At 39.4% G+C, this 22793-nt stretch overlaps 1 protein-coding gene across 1 annotated transcript in view; it reads right to left on the minus strand.

Annotated features, from left to right (window-relative positions):
• Positions 1–1739: 1739 nt before the first annotated feature.
• LOC126161869 (protein CFAP210) overlaps positions 1740–22793 on the minus strand; it is a 191061-nt gene continuing 170007 nt past the window's right edge. Inside the window, exon 9 of the mRNA XM_049917995.1 lies at positions 1740–2537. Within this exon, the coding sequence (XP_049773952.1) occupies positions 2403–2537 (135 nt within the window). The 3' untranslated portion in view covers positions 1740–2402. The remainder of the gene's footprint in view (positions 2538–22793) is intronic.

The following is a 22793-nucleotide window of genomic DNA, read 5'->3' on the forward strand; positions in this document are numbered from 1 at the left end:
CATATTTGGAGCTTCATGAATGATTTTTCTCTTGATTAATTGAATGCTTAATGACTGGAGGAAGACAGATTGCCAATCTGAAATAAGCATATTATGTAAACAATACATCTATGCCACATCTCTCATCTTGGTGAGAAATTTGGCAACACTCTTTTTAAATTTCCAAAACATGATGTCCATCAGAAATGGATGAGATAGTTGCCTGTCACACAGTAATATTTCATAACTGTAATGTAACTTCCCCAAATCAGGCATACATAATCACAGATGTTCATATATTTTTTTTTTTGTTTTTTCTGCCACAACAGTTTGTCCATAGACAGCCACAAAATGCATGAAAAGTTTATGGAGACATACAAAAACGACATGTTTTTGTATGCAACTGTGCAATAAAAATTACAAAGCAATGAAAATAAAGGTGTATGCATATTTTTTGTTGTATAAATAGTTTGATATTAAATATATGATCTCATATTGTTTTTGTCTGTGTGACACAATTTATGCTGTGTTTGTTTTACTTTTGTGCTCTTCACAAATGAAATAGATATCACAGCACTCCAAATCTCCAATCTATGTTTGTGAGCACTTAACTAGAGAAAATCTTCAAAGTTTTAAAGTAGACGTGCAAGTATTTTTACACATGTTTCGTGTATTTTCCATCCTTTTTTTATCTGGGCTTAGGAATGACACTGGTGGCATTAAAAATAGATTTTTGTTTTGCATACTTAGTGATTATTTGTTTCATGGGCATTTAGCCATGATACAAGGCATATTTTGCTGTCTAACATTTTGTCTTCCAATGCTGGAGGTACCATCAGAGGCTTTGAAGACTCATATAGCAGTTTCAAATATAAACTAGGTCAGCTAGAAGAACTGTTTATACATATCCATTCAACAGTCAGTTCATGATGTCATAAGACTGCTGCTTAAGTTCTTGGAGTTGCGCCACATTTCTCATAGACCTTGTAGTAGGGAAGAGTTGGCACAGTTTACTGTATGCAGCTCTAAGGCTAACAATTCATCTAACTTCAAGCCTTTTTCTTTTTGTTGAAAACAGCAAACAGTGCCAACTCTTCCCATCTACAAGCTCCATAACATACATTGGTGTGACACCACACTCTTAGGCAGTGACCTGATGACATCACAAACTAACCATTACATGGCTATATGTAAATAGGTGTGCTTGCTGAGTTTGTTTAAGTTTGAAACTGCTGTCCAAGTCTTTACAGCCTAAATGATTTTTATTTTGCTTTCTATGTATTCATTTTTTATTGTTTAGTAATGATTTCATTCTCATTAGCCTAGTTTCATCCATCTTGTGCTGATGATTAGTATTTCATCTTTGTGTGGTAAGACTCTGCTTCCAACAGACCATACATTTACATGTTAGTGTACTTCTTTTGGAGTGCTCATTTGTTATAACATTTTGGAAATGGCTCACCATGAATTCTAGATTATTATCACACCATCTATCCCTACCAGGTCTGTGGTCTATGTGTATGTTTTAGTAAGTTCCCTTGCGAGCAAGGGAAGAAACTCTGCTGATGACATTTCTTGACCTGTTACTGATCTGTGTAAAACATGACTGTTTACCACAAACAGATCAAGAATACGAAAAAAATATACTGACGATTTTTCCACTAGAACTCCACAGGTAATCTGTACACAAACAGATGACATTTTCATGGTTTACACTTTATGAATGACATAAACATTTATACAATAGTGAATAAACAGTATAGCCAGTATGTAAATTCATACATGTAAAGCATTATATTTTGATGACTAAATTGTTTCAATACATTCCTGTATCATTACCTCCACAAATCATTGTCACAGAAAAGAGTCTGCATCTACATCACCTATACTCAGCAAGCCACTATGATGTGAATGCCAAAGGATACATCCTATTTTACCAGTTATTAGGGTTTCTTCCTTTTTCCATTCACATATGGAACACAGAAAGAATGATTGTTTAAATGCCTCTGTGCATGCTTTAATTAATAATGCATTAAATAAAAATATTTTTTCTCACTCAAATAAAGCTAAATTCTTACATCAAAAGTCTGAAGAATTAACTGTAACAATGTGTTCTTCTCAGCGAATTACTATTACATGTACATCTGAGTCTACAAGTAACCTGTTGTTATACACGTACCATGTCACTTTTAGCATTTATCTCAGCAAGAAAATTATTTCAGTTACAAAAGAAATTATGTTCATAAATGTTTAATAGGCATACAAATCAGTTTCACTGAATGATATAATGACAATACCACAAAATATTATTATTATTAATACTATGAAGACATACTCTTCATTTGAATGATTTAACAGGACAAATTTCAAAGTAATATATGCCAACTATTTTATATTTGTCAATGGCAACAGACTAAACTTTACTATACTATGGACTCCTCCTTTAAAAATGTTTTTTGCTCTGGCTCAAAAGTGTACTGAGGTCCAAAAGGAACACGTGATCTTTGCAGCGGATCATCTCTCTGGATACTCACAAGTTGATTCTTCTTTTTGTATGCCTAAAACATTGAAAAAAGTAGGATAAGTACAAAACTTATTACCTCAATACAAAATTAGATAGTTCAAGATGAAAGAATAATTAGAGGAATAGATTATTTCAGGTAGACGATAGCTAACGTTATACTCTAAGAAAGAAAGGGGGGATCAAATACCTGGAATGAGTGACTGTGATATACAGTAAATAAACTGTTCAATGAAAAAAACTGAAGACAGCAAATACACTTTTTAACTGCCTATGCAAATAATAAAGCATCTGAGGTTGTATATCATACAGTCGTCCAAATTAATCATTGGGCAAGCTTCAGCAGACTTTTGTGGGTAAACAACACTATTTGATATCTGCAAGGTGATATTTTAGCCCCCTTTTTTTATTGGATAACCACCTAGTGTTGCAATAGCATCATCTAGTCTATGGCAGAATCCTTGAGGAAAATGACCCCACAGTAGAGGCAGTTATTGTCTTCATATGCAGTGTCAGCAGTACATATGGCATACATTATTGGACTGAAGATTGCCCTTTGAGTGAGGCCCTGTTATATTCAGCATGAGCTCAACATCTCATTGGTCAGCTGAATGCATGCCCATCAAATGTGAAACAGCCTGCAGATACATATGATGAAGTTATCAGGAATTTGAAGATTGTGTGGGAACTTGAAGATTATGTGTAGGTTTTTATAAATTATCCCATACTGCTAACATATCAAAGGGGAATATGGAGAGGAAATTGCAGTGGATAAACACAGCCATGATACCAGTTATTCACATAGCACAAGTATCCAATTCAGTTGAGTTTTAATAATACTTTCCGGAGTCTTTCTGATGGACAGGGTTAGGCAAATTGCCATGTAAGACGCAATGATATTTCCTCTACTTAAGTATGATTTGTGTATAACAAATAAGTGTAGAAGATTCCATACACTACATTTCTTCAAGGAGCGTAGCAGTGTTGTAATATTTCTTATGGCAAATGTGTGAGCCTCAGACAACAAATATCAGTAGCAGGGCAGTGTTATAGGTTTTGATTGTTTGCAGTTGCAATTATTTAATAGAAATGGTGGTGAAGGGTCTATAGAAAGTGTTCCTTCACCTTGAAAGTAAATGAAATCACTAGAAAGGTAGCAAATGATGTCTGTGATGCGATCGTGTCTGCATAGTCTTCTGTCCACTCTGTAGCTGTGTCTCTAAAGTTGTGGGTGCATTTCCTGTTTCTAAACTTCTTAACACTCTGCTATATGTCTGTCATGTCAGATCTATGATTGAACAAGGCACAAAACAACTTCTAAGATCTTCTTTACATTGTTTCAAGAAATGCTTAGCACTGGCATCAACAAATTTGCATTTTAGGTATTTTCTTCTATGATTTACTCTCTAAATTGTCATAATACTGTTTTCCTTCAATGAATACAATATTAGAGGCTTTTTATTGCTGCTGTGATGGACACTTTCCCTTCAAATGGTTGCAGAAGTTGCTCTTTACCATGTCCATGAACAAGGCATGTTTCTTACATAAGTACTATTTTCATTCTAAACAAACTCAAGCATTTGCTTTAATACCTTAATTTACTTTGCAACATAATTTCTAATGAAAAACAATTCTGAATTCCTTCTCATAAAATGTCACCTGATTTGCCAATAATTGTTAAATGGCCATTTTGACATCATTTTCAATATCATGGTGGTGACATCTTAATGTGTGTCCCCCCCCCCCCCCCCCCCACACACACACGTACACATAATGGAACAAATGGTAATTACTAGATAATATAATAATGGCATGTGGCTAGGGCCTCCCGTCAGGTAGACCGTTCGCCTGGTGCAGGCCTTTCGAGTTGACGCCACTTCGGCGACCTGCGCGTCAATGGGGATGAAATGATGATGATTAAGACAACACAACACCCAGTCCCTGAGTGGAGAAAATCTCCGACCCAGCCGGGAATTGAACCCAGGCCCTTAGGAATGACAGTCTGTCACGCTGACCACTCAGCTACTGGGGGCGGACAATGACTAGATGTTACATCAGGTCTATACAGAGGGATATCAAGTAGTTCCCAAAGATACAATGAGAAGAGATATTGTATTCATTTAGCCAAATGTGGACAGGGATTTACATTAAGCAAAAAGAATCCCATTACTGAATTTGCAATACCTTTTGTTTTGGATTGCTTGACACAGTTTATTTAAAGTCTACAATGTGTCTCAGAATCAGTTGTTACATTCGGGCAAAAAAAACCACATCCAACACCCCCTGCCTATCCTAAACCATTGTGCATAAAGTTTTGCAGAGTGAAATTTTTTACTGAAACTCAACTTTCTTTGGTGATTTTGAATGCTAACTGGGGTGCAAACAACCAAATGAGTAGCCAGTGCTTCGAATTTCTGCTTGTGCAATGAAAATCACAAACAGCTGTACGTAAGATTTTAATCTGGAGCCACAACCAGTTTTGTAGCTTGAAGCCACATCTTCAGGTGGATATCTGAATAAAAAAGAGGGAATATCCATTAAAAAACCTCTGTTACCCCAATCTCAAATGATGGGAATTAAAAATAAATACACACACAAATTACATCATATGAGGACCAAATGTGCAGATGGATAGAAGACTCAACATTCCTTGTCCAGATAATAGTAATATGCCAAGTGAGAGCATATTGTCAAATTATATGTAGGCTTAATGGTGCCATCAATATTTCCCTGAAAACTGAACTGGAACCTACAATAAAACTGGACTATGTTGACAAAACTTTCCAAAATTCAGGAATACGTTCTCATCACACCATATGAGCTCCAGCAACACCATGTCAGTACTGAGCTTGTGGGAATAGAATGGCACACTATCATAGCATGGTGCATGCACACTGGCCGGGCACATATCATGCCACTGCAGTATAACACAAGAATCATATATTATCACACCGCAATGCTCATGTTGAGTAACTTCTTTACAAAATCAAATTTGTTGAATCAGGAAATGATGACTATCCATGTTACATAATTACCAATGGGTACAACCCCAAAAATTATTAACTTACAACATGGTGTAACTCAATTAACATCTGGCCAATATAGAAGTGTAGTAACAAGCTAATAATATAAAGTAATTACTGGTAGCTGCCTTTGCCCGCCGTCCCACCTCTGACCTGCCCTAGGAAACAGTGGAGTCAGCACATAGGGACCATGAAATAAATTACTGTGGTTGGAGGATAGTTTAACCAGGTAAAAACTGTTTGTGTCAAGGCCCTATAGATCGCTACAAACTACTGTTAATGATTTTATTAAAAACTGAAACAATAATAGAGACTGAAAAGGCCAAAGAATAACAACATTATTGAAGAAAGCAAAAGCCAAATGTCACTAAGGGGATCTATCCTCCCACCACTGTAATTCGATTCATGATTCCTATGTACTGACTTGAATCCACTGCCACTTATTACATTATCTTACTTGTTACCTTCAAATGCAAGTGGCTATTCCTAGTGTGGGTGAGAGGTGGGAAGCATTTTTTTAGATAACTACCAGTAAAATGTTTTATGTTAGTAGGATGGTGTTACACTTGCTAGGTTGGTTAGATGTTTATTCAGTTATACCATGTTACAAGTTAATAACTTGTGGTGCTGTGCCCAGTGGTAACTATGTTATGTTGGCTTGTTATCATTTGCTGATATAACAAGAAGTTACTCAATTTTCCCTGTAGGTACATGAGCATGTGGGGTGACATTACCTGTGATTTTTGTCCTGTATCACAGTGGCATGGCATATGCCTGGCCAATGTACATGCACCACACTTTGATAGTTCGCTGTATGTTCCCACATGCTCAATACTAACATGGCGTTACTGGAGTTCATGTGGTGTGATTGCTATGACACAAATCGACTTAAGAGATGAGAAATGTGCTAATTTTGAGATGGAATCTATATATCAGCTGTGTTGACAGTGTTTTACATCTGTAGTTCAATGAACTCTGTGCTGTGTGCACTTGAGAATTAATGGATTTGTGGCAGCAAAAGGAAGTGACTGCAAGATTAAACTCCAAGTTGTTGTACCACCCATACATGTCACTAGATTTTGGTCTGATGACAGATGCCTCTTCAGTCAGTTAGGAGCCTGCCTATTCCTGACAAGGATGATAGAAGGAAAGTCAACATTCTGACCAACAGCATTTGCTAGCAGAACATTGTTGCCCTGTGAAAGATTGAACACTATGACATAACAGGAAGAGCTGGCAGTGGTCTGGGCTTTCCCCAAGTTCATTTACTATCTGAAGGCAACACAATGGTGTTTTTGGCAACCAAGCTCTAACATTGTTGCAAACTTGTAAGTTAATGCACTCCAGATTCTCACGATGGATTTTGGCACTGTAAGTATACAACTTTAAAATTGAATACATACACAGAAAGGAGAATATAGTAGCTGCTGCCCTATTGAGACTTCACAAAGGATTAAATCTGGAAACAGCTGTGGATGAGCAAATGGGTGACACCCCTATCTTGTTTATGAATGATCAGGTACACAGGCGATACTACCTGGAACTTTTCCGGAGTGTGGCTATAGTGCAAGAACAAATGACTGTTGGTCAAAGGTTTGTCAGTCTCTGCAACACCAACAAGAGCACAGACTGCACAAGTTTTCCAAGATGATAAAGCAAGTATTATTCATCATAACAGTGAGAATGTACAAGAATGATGTGTGTGCATTTCTCAAGGATACAAAAAACAACTCATTTGTTATATTCACCACATTTGGCGCCGTTTTGGTATATGCAAGTGTGCCAATAAGATTAGAACCTATTGCTACTTTCCTGAGATCAGAAAGAAAGTGCCGAAAGAAATCAAGTCTTCTCAAGTATGTCAGAAAATGAAACCACATAATCAAGGGAGTAAAATATCATAACACCCCATAATACTGGACAAGTCCCTGGCCATCATGTGTGTGGATGTCTGTGGGCCAGTATCCAGTGCCAGGACTAGATGTAGGTACATCATAGCATTCCTTGATGTACTTATAAAGTATGTCATGGTGTACCCACTGTAACCAGCGACTTATACTCCTATTCTGAAATGACTGTTCAACTCCTTCATGCTGCAAGCTGAGAAACAACATGCAGTACTTTCGGACAATGCAGCAACTTTCACATGTTTTGCTTCGAGGCACGCACTCGCAAGAGCAGGTATCAACCATGTACTAATGTCCATGTACCACCCCAAAGGAAGCCCAGTTGAGGGAGTCATCTGGGAATTAAGATTTATGTGTGCATACTACCACAACAGGCAGACAAAATGGATTGACTACTTGGCAAAGCTCAAAGAAGTTATGAACCACTTACCAAGTATGACAACACAGTTCACACTAGAGGAGTCAATGTTCCGGCAAGAAGAGAGGAATGAGTGAGTGCAAAAGATACCCAGGATACCAGTTGAGAACCTCAGTGGGAGGAGAAAGTGAGACAAGCATTAGCCAACCTGACTGACGAGCTCAAGTTCAGAAACTGGCATATGATAAAAGGAGATTGCAGTTGCAAACGTATAATGTGAGTCAGCAAGTACTCTTGCAGACCCATTTGAAATCTTCACTCATGAAGAGAAGAATTAAGAAATTGCAACTGTTGTATGTTTGTACTAAGAATTCCATATCCTGGAGCTAACTTATTAGGGTATCCAGGAATGGATCAGATAAAAGGTTTCTACCCACATTAGGGTATAACACAATGTTTCTGCTGAAAAGAGGAATCCCAGATGAAGCATAAACATGAAGATATTTGCCTGTAAACAATAGATTTAGGTACCTGTTTTATGTGTTATTTCTTTGTAGTATGTGAGTTTATTGTTGTATACTCAGCTGTTAAAGAAACCTGAGGATAATTTCTGATTTGAGTGTATTTACATAAGTATATGTACTAATCCAGATTAACTTTCCTATAGAGATGAGAGATTATTATTATATGCTTTATTTCAGTTAGTGATTATGATTTCTATGTGTAGTGTTAAGTTTCTGTTTCTGAGCAAACATCATCAAATTAGTTATGCTCAGTAATGTTGTGTCAAACAACTTCAATTCCATGGCTTGTAATGAATTTAGCTCATGTTTTAACCACTATGATTCATTACATTGTATTAGTGGAGCAATTGGTACAGGGGATTATAGTGGAGACTGTGAGCTGAAATATTGTGCTGTGAGTATTTCTATGTATTTGACCATTCAGCTCATACTTAGCCAAGAGATAAATGATTATGCTCAATAAAATTTTCCAACTCAGAATACGTAATTGAAAATCAATGGAAGATGGGAGAGAGTGATGTTTTTTAATATTAGTACTACAATCATCAATATTGAGGATGGACGTCATGATAGAAACAACTATGAACTTCTAGTGAAGCAGGGGCAGTGTATTTAGTGATGATGTGAACCTTCAGTTCAAATATAAAGTAACATAAATTAAAAGAAAGCACACATCATCGAAATGCTTGAACTGTGAATATGCCAGTCTAATGCGGAAGACCTTGGATGAGGTGTTAACTGTTGTGATTAGTGGAAAGGTGTGTGAGTACCATAGATTCTGTGAATAATCTGTGACATTTGTGCAGAAAACCATCTGGTACTGATAATGAGGCAGTGTAAAACCTGAATTGATTTCTGACAATCTTCATTTGTAAATTTGTTTCCAATTTGGAAGGTTTGGAGGGGCAACAATCTCACAAGCGTGGACTAATCCATTTCCTTTTCAGGAACTGATTCTCTGATTTTGTCTAATATATACTTGTTGGCCTCACATACCCCACCCCATAAGATTCCAAGATTTTATGATTAACCCATTTCCTGTTCCACCTCACTTGCTTCTCCACGAAGAAGGACTTCCCTTCATACGCCTTCTAGATACTTGAGATCTTCACCTTCCCTTCCCAATGTCATGCAGTTTCACCAACGGCGCCTACAAGTCCCTCTGATGAGTTAATGAATCACATTTTGAACATTTTTAATCACACCTAACTCTCACAGTATATTTGAATGGACACTGTCAAATGCTATAAATACTTATCTGATTATGCAAAAATACCGATATGTTTGTAACAGTGATTTCAAGGTTACTATTCTTTCTATTTAAAACCTGCAAGGCTTATCAACCATTTAAACGTATCCTGTAAATTCCTATGATATTGATTGGTTTGGAGTCAGACAAGCGCGAGGTTGATGGATCTTTCTCCAGGTTTTCCCGTGAGACTTGCCCAAATGGGGAGACACTAAAGTTAAATTGCCATGGCAAAACTGGTTGTTCTGGAACAGTCACCCTTTCTGCGTGCTAGCTTGTTGTCTAATGCTACCTTTAGTGATTGTCTCTGCTGCTGTTGTGTTCTTCACAGAATTTGGTAATGAGTACATTGCCTGCTTGTCTTTAGTTGTTCTTGCTGGTAGAAGAATTTAGCTAACATGTGGGGCAGCATGTAATGATGCAAATCAACTTAAGAGATGAGAAAAGTGCTGATTTTGAAATGGATTGTGTATATCAGCTGTGCTGACAGTGTTTTACAGCACAGACTCTAGTTCAACAAACTCTGCACTGTGTGCGCTTGAGAATTAACATTTTGGCGGCAGCAAAAGAAAGTGATTGCGAGAATAAGCTCTGTGTAGGTGATGCTATTCTTTGGTGATACAGCACCCTTGACACTGGATTAATAATGCTTTTTATTGCGACATGAGATACTGGAATAGAAAGGCATGTTGTCAGAGCAGATCTAATTGTATTAGTGCACAGCAGGGAATTACTTAGAGAATTAAGTTTATTTAAATGCTAAGGCATATCATCTTTTGAATAGAAATAAGAAAGTAGTTGTTTTGTTAAAGAGAACTATTGTGTAAATTAATATTATTCAAAGATGAGAAATTTCATCATTTTAACAACTTTGGAAATTTGTGCTTCAACCTTACATATACTCTCAATCAGACATTCATATCTAAAAAAGGCTTTCTGAGTGTTAGTCTGAGCTTGCATGTGGTCTTGTTCCACATGCATGTGGTCTTGTTCCATCGCAATATGCCATCTTTGCACTGGAACAGTAATTTTCTCCCCTAAAAACTGAGACAAGTACACTGATACATCCGAGAGTGTGCTACGAGTGTAGGTGGCCGTGCACGTCTAATGAGCAAAATAAACATAAATAAGCTTTTCAGGACAGTGGCACACAACAGTACTGGTGTGGAGTGCAGAGGCTACACTTCATATCGTTATCATTTGTTCATTTATGGTGACTGTATGATCCTACATCGTACAAGAAAACTTATTAAACATAGGCATAACTGGACAGTCCTGAAAGCTTTTACCCACTTAGAGGCACTCTTAATTAAGGGGGAAAGACTTCTTTGTGAAGTGCATTAACATTTAACTTGGCTTTTGGCTTTCAAGAAATGTACATTCCTTCAAATTTAATATTCATTTAAGTGAATCACCTATGCCTGGCCAGCAGACATGCATCACACTTTGAGAGTTTGCTGTTTGTTGCTGCAGGCTCAGTACTAAGATGGTGTTGCTGGAGCTCATATGGTGAGACGAGAGCTAATTCCTGAATTCTGGTACGTTTCATCAACACAGTTTGTGTGGTTTTTGGACTTTTGTGAAATACTTGCTATCTATCTTCAAACATCTTCCTGTTCAGGTTCTTCAGCACCTGTGTTACACTCTCCTATGGATCAAATAAATCTATGACCATCACCTCCTTTACTGTACCACTAAAAATACTTTTAAGCACAGGTTACTTAACTGGTTCTGTGCACCTCAGTTAGCAGTTTTGGTACTCAGCATAAGCATAACTTCCAGCAGTTTATGCACTCAGTGTGAATTGTATGAAGAGTATTTCTTGAAACTTGAGGATACTTATTAAATAAGTATGAAGTCACAAAGTGTCTCTTTTGTTGAACTCTTGCATCTACTTTCTGCTTTAAGTCTCGGTGAGGACATTATTATGTACATTAGTAAGGTTTCTCATCATTCCATCAATTATAGTATTTTCTCCACAAACTCCACTGATCTTGAGAATCACTAAGCGTAATTCAAACTTAGTAGATTTTCAATTAATGGACACATTTTAAGCAATCAAAAATCAATGTTAATATAGGTGAACACTTCATTTATGGTGTCTTTAAATAACCTACAGATGTAAGTACCCAGTGTGTGTGTGCATCTTCTTGACCGCTGTGTTGCAGAGGCCAAATTTAAAAATTATGTTTACTTAAAAATCATTCCTTGTACAATGCACATCCAATGAGATGGGGAGAGAAATTGACTATCTCCTGTTTTACCTGGGCCAGATGACCTTTCCACTTGACTTTGTCACAGTTCCATTTACCTGGCTGAGATCTTTGTACCACACAAAGTGAGTTTGCTGCGAAAGTGATCACAGTGGGATAATGATTCAACCTCTTGGTGCCTTTCAAAACTCCATAGACACACAGAGTGAGAGATATAAAGCAGGTTGAAATATCAATAGTTGAGTTTGTTCAGCAATGTGAAGCTGCAATTGTGAGGGAAAATTCATTTAACAACAAAAATATTTGGCCATCTATTAGTGAAAGAAGTGCTGCATCATTTGAATTTGTTGCTTGGCAACTTATTTTATAATTTTATAAATAAAGCACAATCTATACCTCATCCTGTTATTGCTAGGACCAGTATTCGCTACACTAAGCCATGCTCAGACCTAAAATGTGAAAAGAACAATAGCTACTACTGTCATAAGCTGGTGTTACGTTGTCAAGTTTTAGCTATGACGCTTTCCATATTTTATATCTGAATGCATCTTAATTTGTCAAAAACTGATAATAGTGATAAATATACATGATACAGACTGTTCTTTGTTTATAAAATCATTTTATACGATTGAGCCTTCAACCAGTAAAGTAACATAACTGTAAATGAGCCCCCTGGTAGTTTTATATGTGCTCTCTGAGCAGGATTATACCATATGTAGTTCCATAATAGCTGACACACTATATTTTCAAGGATGAATAGGGCTATGCCACTCTTTTGATCAATCTGGTCTTATTGCATTGTGTTGCATCTGAAGGATATGGAGAATTGATGATAAGTGATACATCTTGCATGGGGCAGCATTTCTATACTGGATCACACTGACAATGTTCCTCTGGAAGTTTTTGAAAAACCATTCATTAAGTAGAAGTGATGAATAATTCACTTTATAATGAGTATAGTATTTAGGTCAAACTGGCCTAAGGCAGTCTGATGTATCAATGCTAAAAACAAATCTGCTTGTATCATCAGTCATGTTTTTAGTGTTATTCTGAGCTACACTACTGTCTCTAATGTATTATGAAGTTGCGAAATTTAAAACTTTCACAGCATATAGACTGGCCCATAAAGATTTGGGAGAACTACCAGATGCCTGAAACTTTCTACCACAATACTTTGGTACAAAGTTTTCTGGTCAGTTTCAGGTGCATAATAATGAAAATACTCAGAGCTGATGTATTTAAGACCCCGCCAGCATATGCATAGTGTATTCAGCTGGCTTGTGCATGCACTACTTGAGCACATGCACTTCTGCTGCAAGTATGTGTGCTACACCATCTTAGACTATATCAATTTGTGCAAGGCAGTTGTTTACAGGACTGCACGTGAATGTGGCAAATCTTACATAGGGCAAATCACACACACTGTGCAGGATCCCATTGTAGAAAACCAATGTCATTCTCACCTCCTTCAAGCCAATAAGTCTACTATTGCCAGCATCATATTTCCATTGGTCATTTGATAAAATACACTGAAACAAAAAAGTTGTGGCCAATATGTTAAACTTTTGGACTTCCATCATCAATAAATCAGTGGAATTATAGCTTTCTGAGTCTTTTATCAATTGAGATGCCAGCTTCCAGTTAAATTCTACATAGAATCCCATAACAGGAAAGCGTCTGAGATCTTCTGGCGTGGCAGCAGTCATTTTAGCTGCCTTACAAAGCAGGGATGTGCCAACTATTCCAGCACCCAATGGGCACAGGAAGCAGCATGCAAAAAGCACAGTGAATTGGCGCAGGGAGGCTTGTGAAAGAAGCCAGCGTTCTTAAGAAGATGTTTTTTCTCTACAGTGAGGACATTCCTTTTAAATGATGGACGCCAGCAGATTTTGAGACAGAGCCCAAACATGAATCTGTCCAGGACCCATGCAGAGAGAGTGGCTATAAAGAAGTGTTGTGTAGCTGCTCTCCCAATGGCCTCGGAATGCAGTAAAACATCTTAAAAATGTGAAATGGTGAAAAAGATGCCAATTCACGAGGCACACGCCAGCCCACGCCAGACAGAAAATTTCCACCCTGCATGGAGAGGCGTGGCAATGAAATGGCAATCTGTCATTGGACTACATTGAAAATTTCATCCACTAATAACACCAAAAGGAATAATGTTTCAAAGAGGAGTTGAGCTGGGAGATGGATGAGAAGCAAAAAGTGAGAGTCGTGGAGACACCGTGGAAGCGAAGAGGACATGGGTGCTCTTCCACCCATCACCAACATCCACCTTCCGATGCCGCGATAGCACGGCTTTGGCCAGGCAACCAACAATGGGGAGACAATACGGAGATCATAACTGGGACCCACAGCAACGCTGCAATTGTTGATGAGGGCAGTCAAATCACACAGCACAGCTCTGAGCCATCACGTTGTACTGATGCAGCGCCTGCCACCAACAGCTGTATACAATGAACGATAACAAAGAATGGTGAGACGATTTGTTCCCTCCTCCTTCCCTCTAATAACTGAGTCATGTCCGTGTCTAGTCAAACTGGCCCTGAGATTTATAATGTTGTTTTGCTTTGTGTAAACAGCACGAAAATAAATATATTTCTTTCATGGTTTGATCATATAAGAAATCTTTTACATTCATACATGAACACCTTAATGTCGTACCATTTGTGTTTGATTTTATTTAATTATTGATATCAATTAATTGTTGGCTCCTAACATTGGGCAATCTCATCAGTCATCTGCTCGTCACTTCACGTCCGACAGCAGAGAGAAGAATTCACAGTTCACTACATTTTTGGCACCCAACACAGGGCGACCTCACTGATTATGTTCACGGTATCTGATGTCACAAAATAATTTCTCGAGTTCACAATATTTTTAGCACCCAACATGAGGCGACCTCATGGGTAACGTTCATGGTACCTGATGTCACAAAATAATTTCATGAGTTCACTACAATATATGTGTGCAGATCAGTGATTACAGCTGTTGTCATCTGTGGCAAGTGTCTATAGAACACTCGTGATGAAGAAGCAGAAGAAAGAGCAACATTTGGTAACCAAGCATGTTGAAACAAACACTGTGATTCACATTCACAGTAACCTGATTCAATTAGCCAAAGTCATGGTACAAAGAACACTCAAAATACATCACATTACCATCTTTGACATGAGCTTCACGAGACACACTGGGCCATCAGTGTGCTGCTGTGAGCAATGACCTTTTGTGAGGTGCACGGGTCCAAACATGGTTCTCTTCACATAGTTCACTAGGCAATAGAGTGAGCTGGACCTGATATTAGTGACAGCAGCAATTCCTGTCTGGTTTGAAATCGATAACTAATGAGAAGATGTGACTTTTTTCTCTGGGCCAGCAAATGGTATATTTTGTGATCTGTCAAAGGCATTTGACTGTGTAAATCACAATATCCTTTTAAGTAAATTAGAATATTATAGTGTAACAGGAAATGCTGCAAAATGGTTCAAATCTTCTCTGGCAAGAAACAAAGCATGTTATTAGGAAAGAGACATGTATTAAGCTATCAGGCATCATCCAACTGGGAGCTTATTACATGTGGGGTCCCACAAGGCTCCATTTTAGGACCCTTACTTTTTCTTATGTGTACCAATGACCTTTCATCAGTAACATTACCAGATACCAAGTTCGTTTTGTTTGCCGATGATACAAACATTGCAATAAATAGCAAATCAAGTGTAGTCTTAGAAAGATCAGCTAATAAAATATTTTTGGACATTAATCACTGGTTCCTAGCCACTTCCTTGTCACTAAACTTTGAAAAAACACACTACATGCAGTTTAGAACTTGTAAGGGGTGTCCCACGAGTATATGCCTGACATATGATGACAAGCAGATAGAAGAAGTGGGCAGTGTTAAATTCTTGGGATTACAGCTTGATAATAAATTTAACTGGGAAAAGCTCACCACAGAACTGCTGAAGCATCTTAACAAATCTCTATTTTCAATGTGAATTGTGTCAGACATAGGGGATATAAAAATGAAAAAGCTGACATACTATGCTTACTTTCATTCCATAATGTCATATGGGATTATTTTTTGGGGTAATTCATCAAGCCAAGCTAAAGTTTTCTGGGCACAAAAACGTGCAGTAAGAGTTATATGTGGTGTGAACTCAAGAACATCCTGCAGAAGCCTGTTTAGGGAACTAGGTATACTAACTACTGCTTCCCAATATATTTATTCTTTAATGAAATTTGTCATTAAAAAATATATCACTTTCACTTTTTCAAACCAACACCTCAATTCATGGAATCAATACTAGAAATAAGAATAATCTTCACAAGGATTTAAAGTCACTTAGTCTTGTACAAAAAGGTGTACATTATTCAGGAACACACATTTTCAACAACTTGCCAGCAGCCATAAAAAGCTTAACAACCAATGAAATTCAGTTTAAGAGAAGCCTAAAGGATTTATTGATGGCCAACTCCTTCCACTCCATTGATCAATTTCTCAGTAGAATCAACTGATTTGTGTGTCTATATATATATATATATATATATATATATATATATATATATATATATATATATATATATGGTTATAATAGAAGGAAACATTCCATGTAGGAAAAATATACCTAAAAACATAGATGATGTGACTTACCAAATGAAAGTGCTGGCAGGTCGACAGGCACACAAATGAACACAAACGAACACACAAAATTCAAGCTTTCGCAACAAACTGTTGCCTCATCAGGAAAGAGGGAAGGAGAGGGAAAGACGAAAGGATGTGGGTCTTAAGGGAGAGGGTAAGGAGTCATTCCAGTCCCGGGAGCGGAAAGACTTACCTTAGGGGGAAAAAGGGACGGGTATACACTCGCACGCACACACATATCCATCCACACAGATACAGACACAAGCAGACATATTTAAAGACAAAGAGTTTGGGCATATATATATATATATATATATATATATATATATATATATATATATATATATATAAAAATAGAGGGAAACATTCCACGTGGGAAAAATATATCACACAAACATACACACAAAATTCAAGCTTTCGCAACAAATGGTTGCTTCGTCAGGAAAGAGGGGAGGAGAGGTAAAGACGAAAGGATGTGGGTTTAAGGGAGAGGGTAAGGAGTCATTCCAATCCCGGGAGCAGAAAGACTTACCTAAGGGGGAAATTTCGTCTTTCCCTCTCCTTCCCTCTTTCCTGACGAAGCAACTGTTTGTTGCCAAAGCTTGAATTTTGTGTGTATGTTTGTGTTTGTTTGTGTGTCTATCGACCTGCCAGCGCTTTTGTTTGGTAAGTCTGGCAGGCCGATAGACACACAAACAAACACAAACATACACACAAAATTCAAGCTTCCGCAACCAACGGTTGCCTCATCAGGAAAGAGTTCACCTTTATCTCTCCCCATATATTTTTATATTTATTTTCATTTTCATTTCAGCCACCCTCTTTCCTGATGAGGCAACCGTTGGTTGCGAAAGCTTGAATTTTGCGTGTATGTTTGTGTTTGGTTGTGTGTCTATTGACCTGCCAGCGCTTTTGTTTGGTAAGTCTCATCATCTTTGTATATATATATATATATATATATATATATATATATATATATATATATATATATATATAATAGAGGGAAACATTCCACGTGGGAAAAATATATTTAAAAAGAAAGATGATGAGACTTACCCAACAAAAGCGCTGGCAGGTCGATAGACACACAAATAAACACAAACATACACACAAAACTCTAGCTTTCGCAACCAACGGTTGCCTCGTCAGGAAAGAGGGAAGGAGAAGGAAAGACAAAAGGATTGGGTTTTAAGGGAGAGGGTAAGGAGTCATTCCAATCCCGGGAGCGGAAAGACTTACCTTAGGGGGAAAAAAGGACAGGTTTACACTCGCACACACACACATATCCATCCACACATACACAGACACAAGCAGACATTTGTAAAGGCAAAGAGTCTGTGTATGTGTGGATGGATATGTGTGTGTGTGCGAGTGTAAACCTGTCCTTTTTTCCCCCTAAGGTAAGTCTTTCCGCTCCCGGGATTGGAATGACTCCTTACCCTCTCCCTTAAAACCCAATCCTTTTGTCTTTCCTTCTCCTTCCCTCTTTCCTGACGAGGCAACCGTTGGTTGCGAAAGCTAGAGTTTTGTGTGTATGTTTGTGTTTATTTGTGTGTCTATCGACCTGCCAGCGCTTTTGTTGGGTAAGTCTCATCATCTTTCTTTTTAAATATATATATATATATATATAGTTATAATAGAAGGAAACATTCCATGAAGGAAAAATATACCTAAAAACAAAGATGATGTGACTTACCAAATGAAAGTGCTGGCAGGTCGACAGACACACAAACGAACACAAACATACACACAAAATTCAAGCTTTCGCAACGAATTGTTGCCTCATCAGGAAAGAGGGAAGGAGAGGGAAAGACGAAAGGATGTGGGTTTTAAGGGAGAGGGTAAGGAGTCATTCCAGTCCCGGGAGCGGAAAGACTTACCTTAGGGGGAAAAAAGGACGGGTATACACTCGCACACACACACATATCCATCCACACATATACAGACACAAGCAGACATATCATGTCTGCTTGTGTCTGTATATGTGTGGATGGATATGTGTGTGTGTGCGAGTGTATACCCGTCCTTTTTTCCCCCTAAGGTAAGTCTTTCCGCTCCCGGGACTGGAATGACTCCTTACCCTCTCCCTTAAAACCCACATCCTTTCGTCTTTCCCTCTCCTTCCCTCTTTCCTGATGAGGCAACAATTCGTTGCGAAAGCTTGAATTTTGTGTGTATGTTTGTGTTCGTTTGTGTGTCTGTCGACCTGCCAGCACTTTCATTTGGTAAGTCACATCATCTTTGTTTTTAGGTATATATATATATATATATATATATATATATATATATATATGAAATGTCTGCTTGTGTCTGTGTATATGCGGATGGATATGTGTGTGTGCGAGTGTAGACCTGTCCTTTTTCCCCCTAAGGTAAGTCTTTCCGTTCCCGGGATTGGAATGACTCCTTACCCTCTCCCTTAAAACCCACATCCTTTCGTCTTTCCCTCTCCTTCCCTCTTTCCTGACGAAGGTAACCGTTTGTTGCGAAAGCTTGAATTTTGTGTGTATGTTTATGTTTGTTTGTGTGTCTATTGACCTGCCAGCACTTTTGTTTGGTAAGTCTCATCATCTTTCTTTATATATATATATATATATATATATATATATATATATATATATATATATATATAAAAACAAAGATGATGTGACTTACCAAATGAAAGCGCTGGCAGGTCGACAGACACACAAACGAACACAAACACACACACAAAATTCAAGCTTTCGCAACAAACTGTTGCCTCAGACATATTGAAATATGTCTGCTTGTGTCTGTATATGTGTGGATGGATATGTGTGTGTGTGCGCGAGTGTATACCCCTCCTTTTTTCCCCCTAAGGTAAGTCTTTCCGCTCCCGGGACTGGAATGACTCCTTACCCTCTCCCTTAAAACCCACACCCTTTCGTCTTTCCCTCTCCTTCCCTCTTTCCTGATGAGGCACAAGTTTGTTGCGAAAGCTTGAATTTTGTGTGTATGTTTGTGTTCGTTTGTGTGTCTGTCGACCTGCCAGCACTGTCATTTGTTAAGTCACATCATCTTTGTTTTTAGGTATATTTTTCCTTCGTGGAATGTTTCCTTCTATTATTACAATATATATATATATATATATATATATATATATATATATATATATATATATATATATATATATATTTAAAAAGAAAGATGATGAGACTTACCAAACAAAAGCGCTGGCAGGTCGATAGACACACAGACAAACACAAACATACACACAAAATCTAGCTTTCGCAACCAATGGTTGCCTCGTCAGGAAAGAGGGAAGGAGAGGGAAAGACAAAAGGATTTGGGTTTTAAGGGAGAGGGTAAGGAGTCATTCCAATCCCGGGAGCGGAAAGACTTACCTTAGGGGGAAAAAAGGAGGGAAAAAAGGACAGGTATACACTCGCGCACACACACACATATCCATCCTCATATACACAGACACAAGCAGACATTTGTAAAGGCAAAGAGTTTGGGCAGAGATGTCAGTCGGGGCGGATGTACAAGGGCAAAGATGATGTTGAAAGACAGGTGAGGTACGAGCGGCGGCAAATTGAAATTAGAAATTAGAAATTAGCGGAGATTGAGGCCTGGCGGATAGCGAGAAGAGAGGATATGCTGAAGGGCAAGTTCCCATCTCCGGAGTTCTGACAGGTTGGTGTTAGTGGGAAGTATCCAGATAACCCGGACGGTGTAACACTGTGCCAAGATGTGCTGGCCGTGCACCAAGGCATGTTTAGCCACAGGGTGATCCTCATTACCAACAAACACTGTCTGCCTGTGTCCATTCATGCGAATGGACAGTTTGTTGCTGGTCATTCCCACATAGAACGCTTCACAGTGTAGGCAGGTCAGTTGGTAAATCACGTGGGTGCTTTCACACGTGGCTCTGCCTTTGATCGTGTACACCTTCCGGGTTACAGGACTGGAATAGGTGGTGGTGGGAGGGTGCATGGGACAGGTTTTACACCGGGGGCGGTTACAGGGGTAGGAGCCAGAGGGTAGGGAAGGTGGTCTGGGGATTTCATAGGGATGAACTAAAAGGTTGCGAAGGTTAGGTGGACGGCGGAAAGACACTCTTGGTGGAGTGGGGAGGATTTCATGAAGGATGGATCTCATTTCAGGGCAGGATTTGAGGAAGTCGTATCCCTGCTGGAGAGCCACATTCAGAATCTGATCCAGTCCCGGAAAGTATCCTGTCACAAGTGGGGCACTTTTGGGGTTCTTCTGTGGAAGGTTCCGGGTTTGAGGAGATGAGGAAGTGGCTCTGGTTATTTGCTTGTGTACCAGGTCGGGAGGGTAGTTACGGGATGCAAAAGCTGTTTTCAGGTTGTTGGTGTAGTGGTTCAAGGATTCCGGACTGGAGCAGATTCGTTTGCCACGAAGACCTAGGCTGTAGGGAAGGGACCGTTTGATGTGGAACGGGTGGCAGCTGTCATAATGGAGGTACTGTTGCTTGTTGGTGGGTTTGATGTGGACGGACGTGTGAAGCTGGCCATTGGACAGGTGGAGGTCAACGTCAAGGAAAGTGGCATGGGATTTGGAGTGGGACCAGGTGAATCTGATGGAACCAAAGGAGTTGAGGTTGGAGAGGAAATTCTGGAGTTCTTCTTCACTGTGAGTCCAGATCATGAAAATGTCATCAATAAATCTGTACCAAACTTCGGGTTGGCAGGCCTGGGTAACCAAGAAGGCTTCCTCTAAGCGACCCATGAATAGGTTGGCATACGAGGGGGCCATCCTGGTACCCATGGCTGTTCCCTTTAATTGTTGGTATGTCTGGCCTTCAAAAGTGAAGAAGTTGTGGGTCAGGATGAAGCTGGCTAAGGTAATGAGGAAAGAGGTTTTAGGTAGGGCGGCAGGTGATCGGCGTGAAAGGAAGTGCTCCATCGCAGCGAGGCCCTGGACATGCGGAATATTTGTGTATAAGGAAGTGGCATCAATGGTTACAAGGATGGTTTCCGGGGGTAACAGACTGGGTAGGGATTCCAGGCGTTCGAGAAAGTGGTTGGTGTCTTTGATGAAGGATGGGAGACTGCATGTAATGGGTTGAAGGTGTTGATCTACGTAGGCAGAGATGCGTTCGGGGGGGGCTTGGTAACCAGCTACAATGGGACGGCCGGGATGATTGGGTTTGTGAATTTTGGGAAGAAGGTAGAAGGTAGGGGTGCGGGGTGTTGGTGGGGTCAGGAGGTTGATGGAGTCGGGTGAAAGGTTTTGTAGGGGGCCTAAGGTTCTGAGGATTCCTTGAAGCTCCGCCTGGACATCAGGAATGGGATTGCCTTGGCAAACTTTGTAAGTAGTGTTGTCTGAAAGCTGACGCAGTCCCTCAGTCACATACTCCCGACGATCAAGTACCACAGTTGTGGAACCCTTGTCAGCCGGAAGAATGACGATGGATCGGTCAGCCTTCAGATCACGGATAGCCTGGGCTTCAGCAGTGGTGATGTTGGGAGTAGGATTAAGGTTTTTTAAGAAGGATTGAGAGGCAAGGCTGGAAGTCAGAAATTCCTGGAAGGTTAGGAGAGGGTGATTTTGAGGAAGAGGAGGTGGGTCCCGCTGTGACGGAGGACGGAACTGTTCCAGGCATGGTTCAATTTGGATAGTGTCTTGGGGAGTTGGATCATTAGGAGTAGGATTAGGATCATTTTTCTTCGTGGCAAAGTGATATTTCCAGCAGAGAGTACAGGTGTAGGACAGTAAATCTTTGACGAGGGCTGTTTGGTTAAATCTGGGAGTGGGGCTGAAGGTGAGGCCTTTGGATAGGACAGAGGTTTCGGATTGGGAGAGAGGTTTGGAGGAAAGGTTAACTACTGAATTGGGGTGTTGTGGTTCCAGATTGCGTTGATTGGAATTTTGAGGTTTTGGAGGGAGTGGAGCTGGAAGTGGGAGATTGAGTAGATGGGAGAGACTGGGTTTGTGTGCAATGAGAGGAGGTTGAGGTTTGCTGGAAAGGTTGTGAAGGGTGAGTGAGTTGCCTTTCCGGAGGTGGGAAACCAGGAGATTGGATAGTTTTTTAAGGTGGAGGGTGGCATGCTTTTCTAATTTGCGGTTGGCCTGTAGGAGGATGCTCTGAACAACCGGTGTGGATGTGGGAGAGGAAAGATTGAGGACTTTTATTAGGGACAGGAGTTGATGGGTGTGTTGATTGGCTGAGTGGATGTGTAGGTGAAGGATTAGGTGGGTGAGGGCAATGGATTGTTCAGTTTGGAACTGGTATAGGGACTGATGGAAAGAAGGGTTGCAGCCAGAGATGGGAACTTTAAGTGTGAGGCCTTTGGGGGTTATGCCAAATGTCAGACAAGCCTGAGAAAATAAAATATGGGAGTGTAATCTGGCTAGGGCGAAGGCATGTTTGCGGAGGGAATGTAAATAAA

This window comes from Schistocerca cancellata, chromosome 2 (genome assembly GCF_023864275.1).
Source record: "Schistocerca cancellata isolate TAMUIC-IGC-003103 chromosome 2, iqSchCanc2.1, whole genome shotgun sequence".
NCBI classification, from domain to species: domain Eukaryota; kingdom Metazoa; phylum Arthropoda; class Insecta; order Orthoptera; family Acrididae; genus Schistocerca; species Schistocerca cancellata.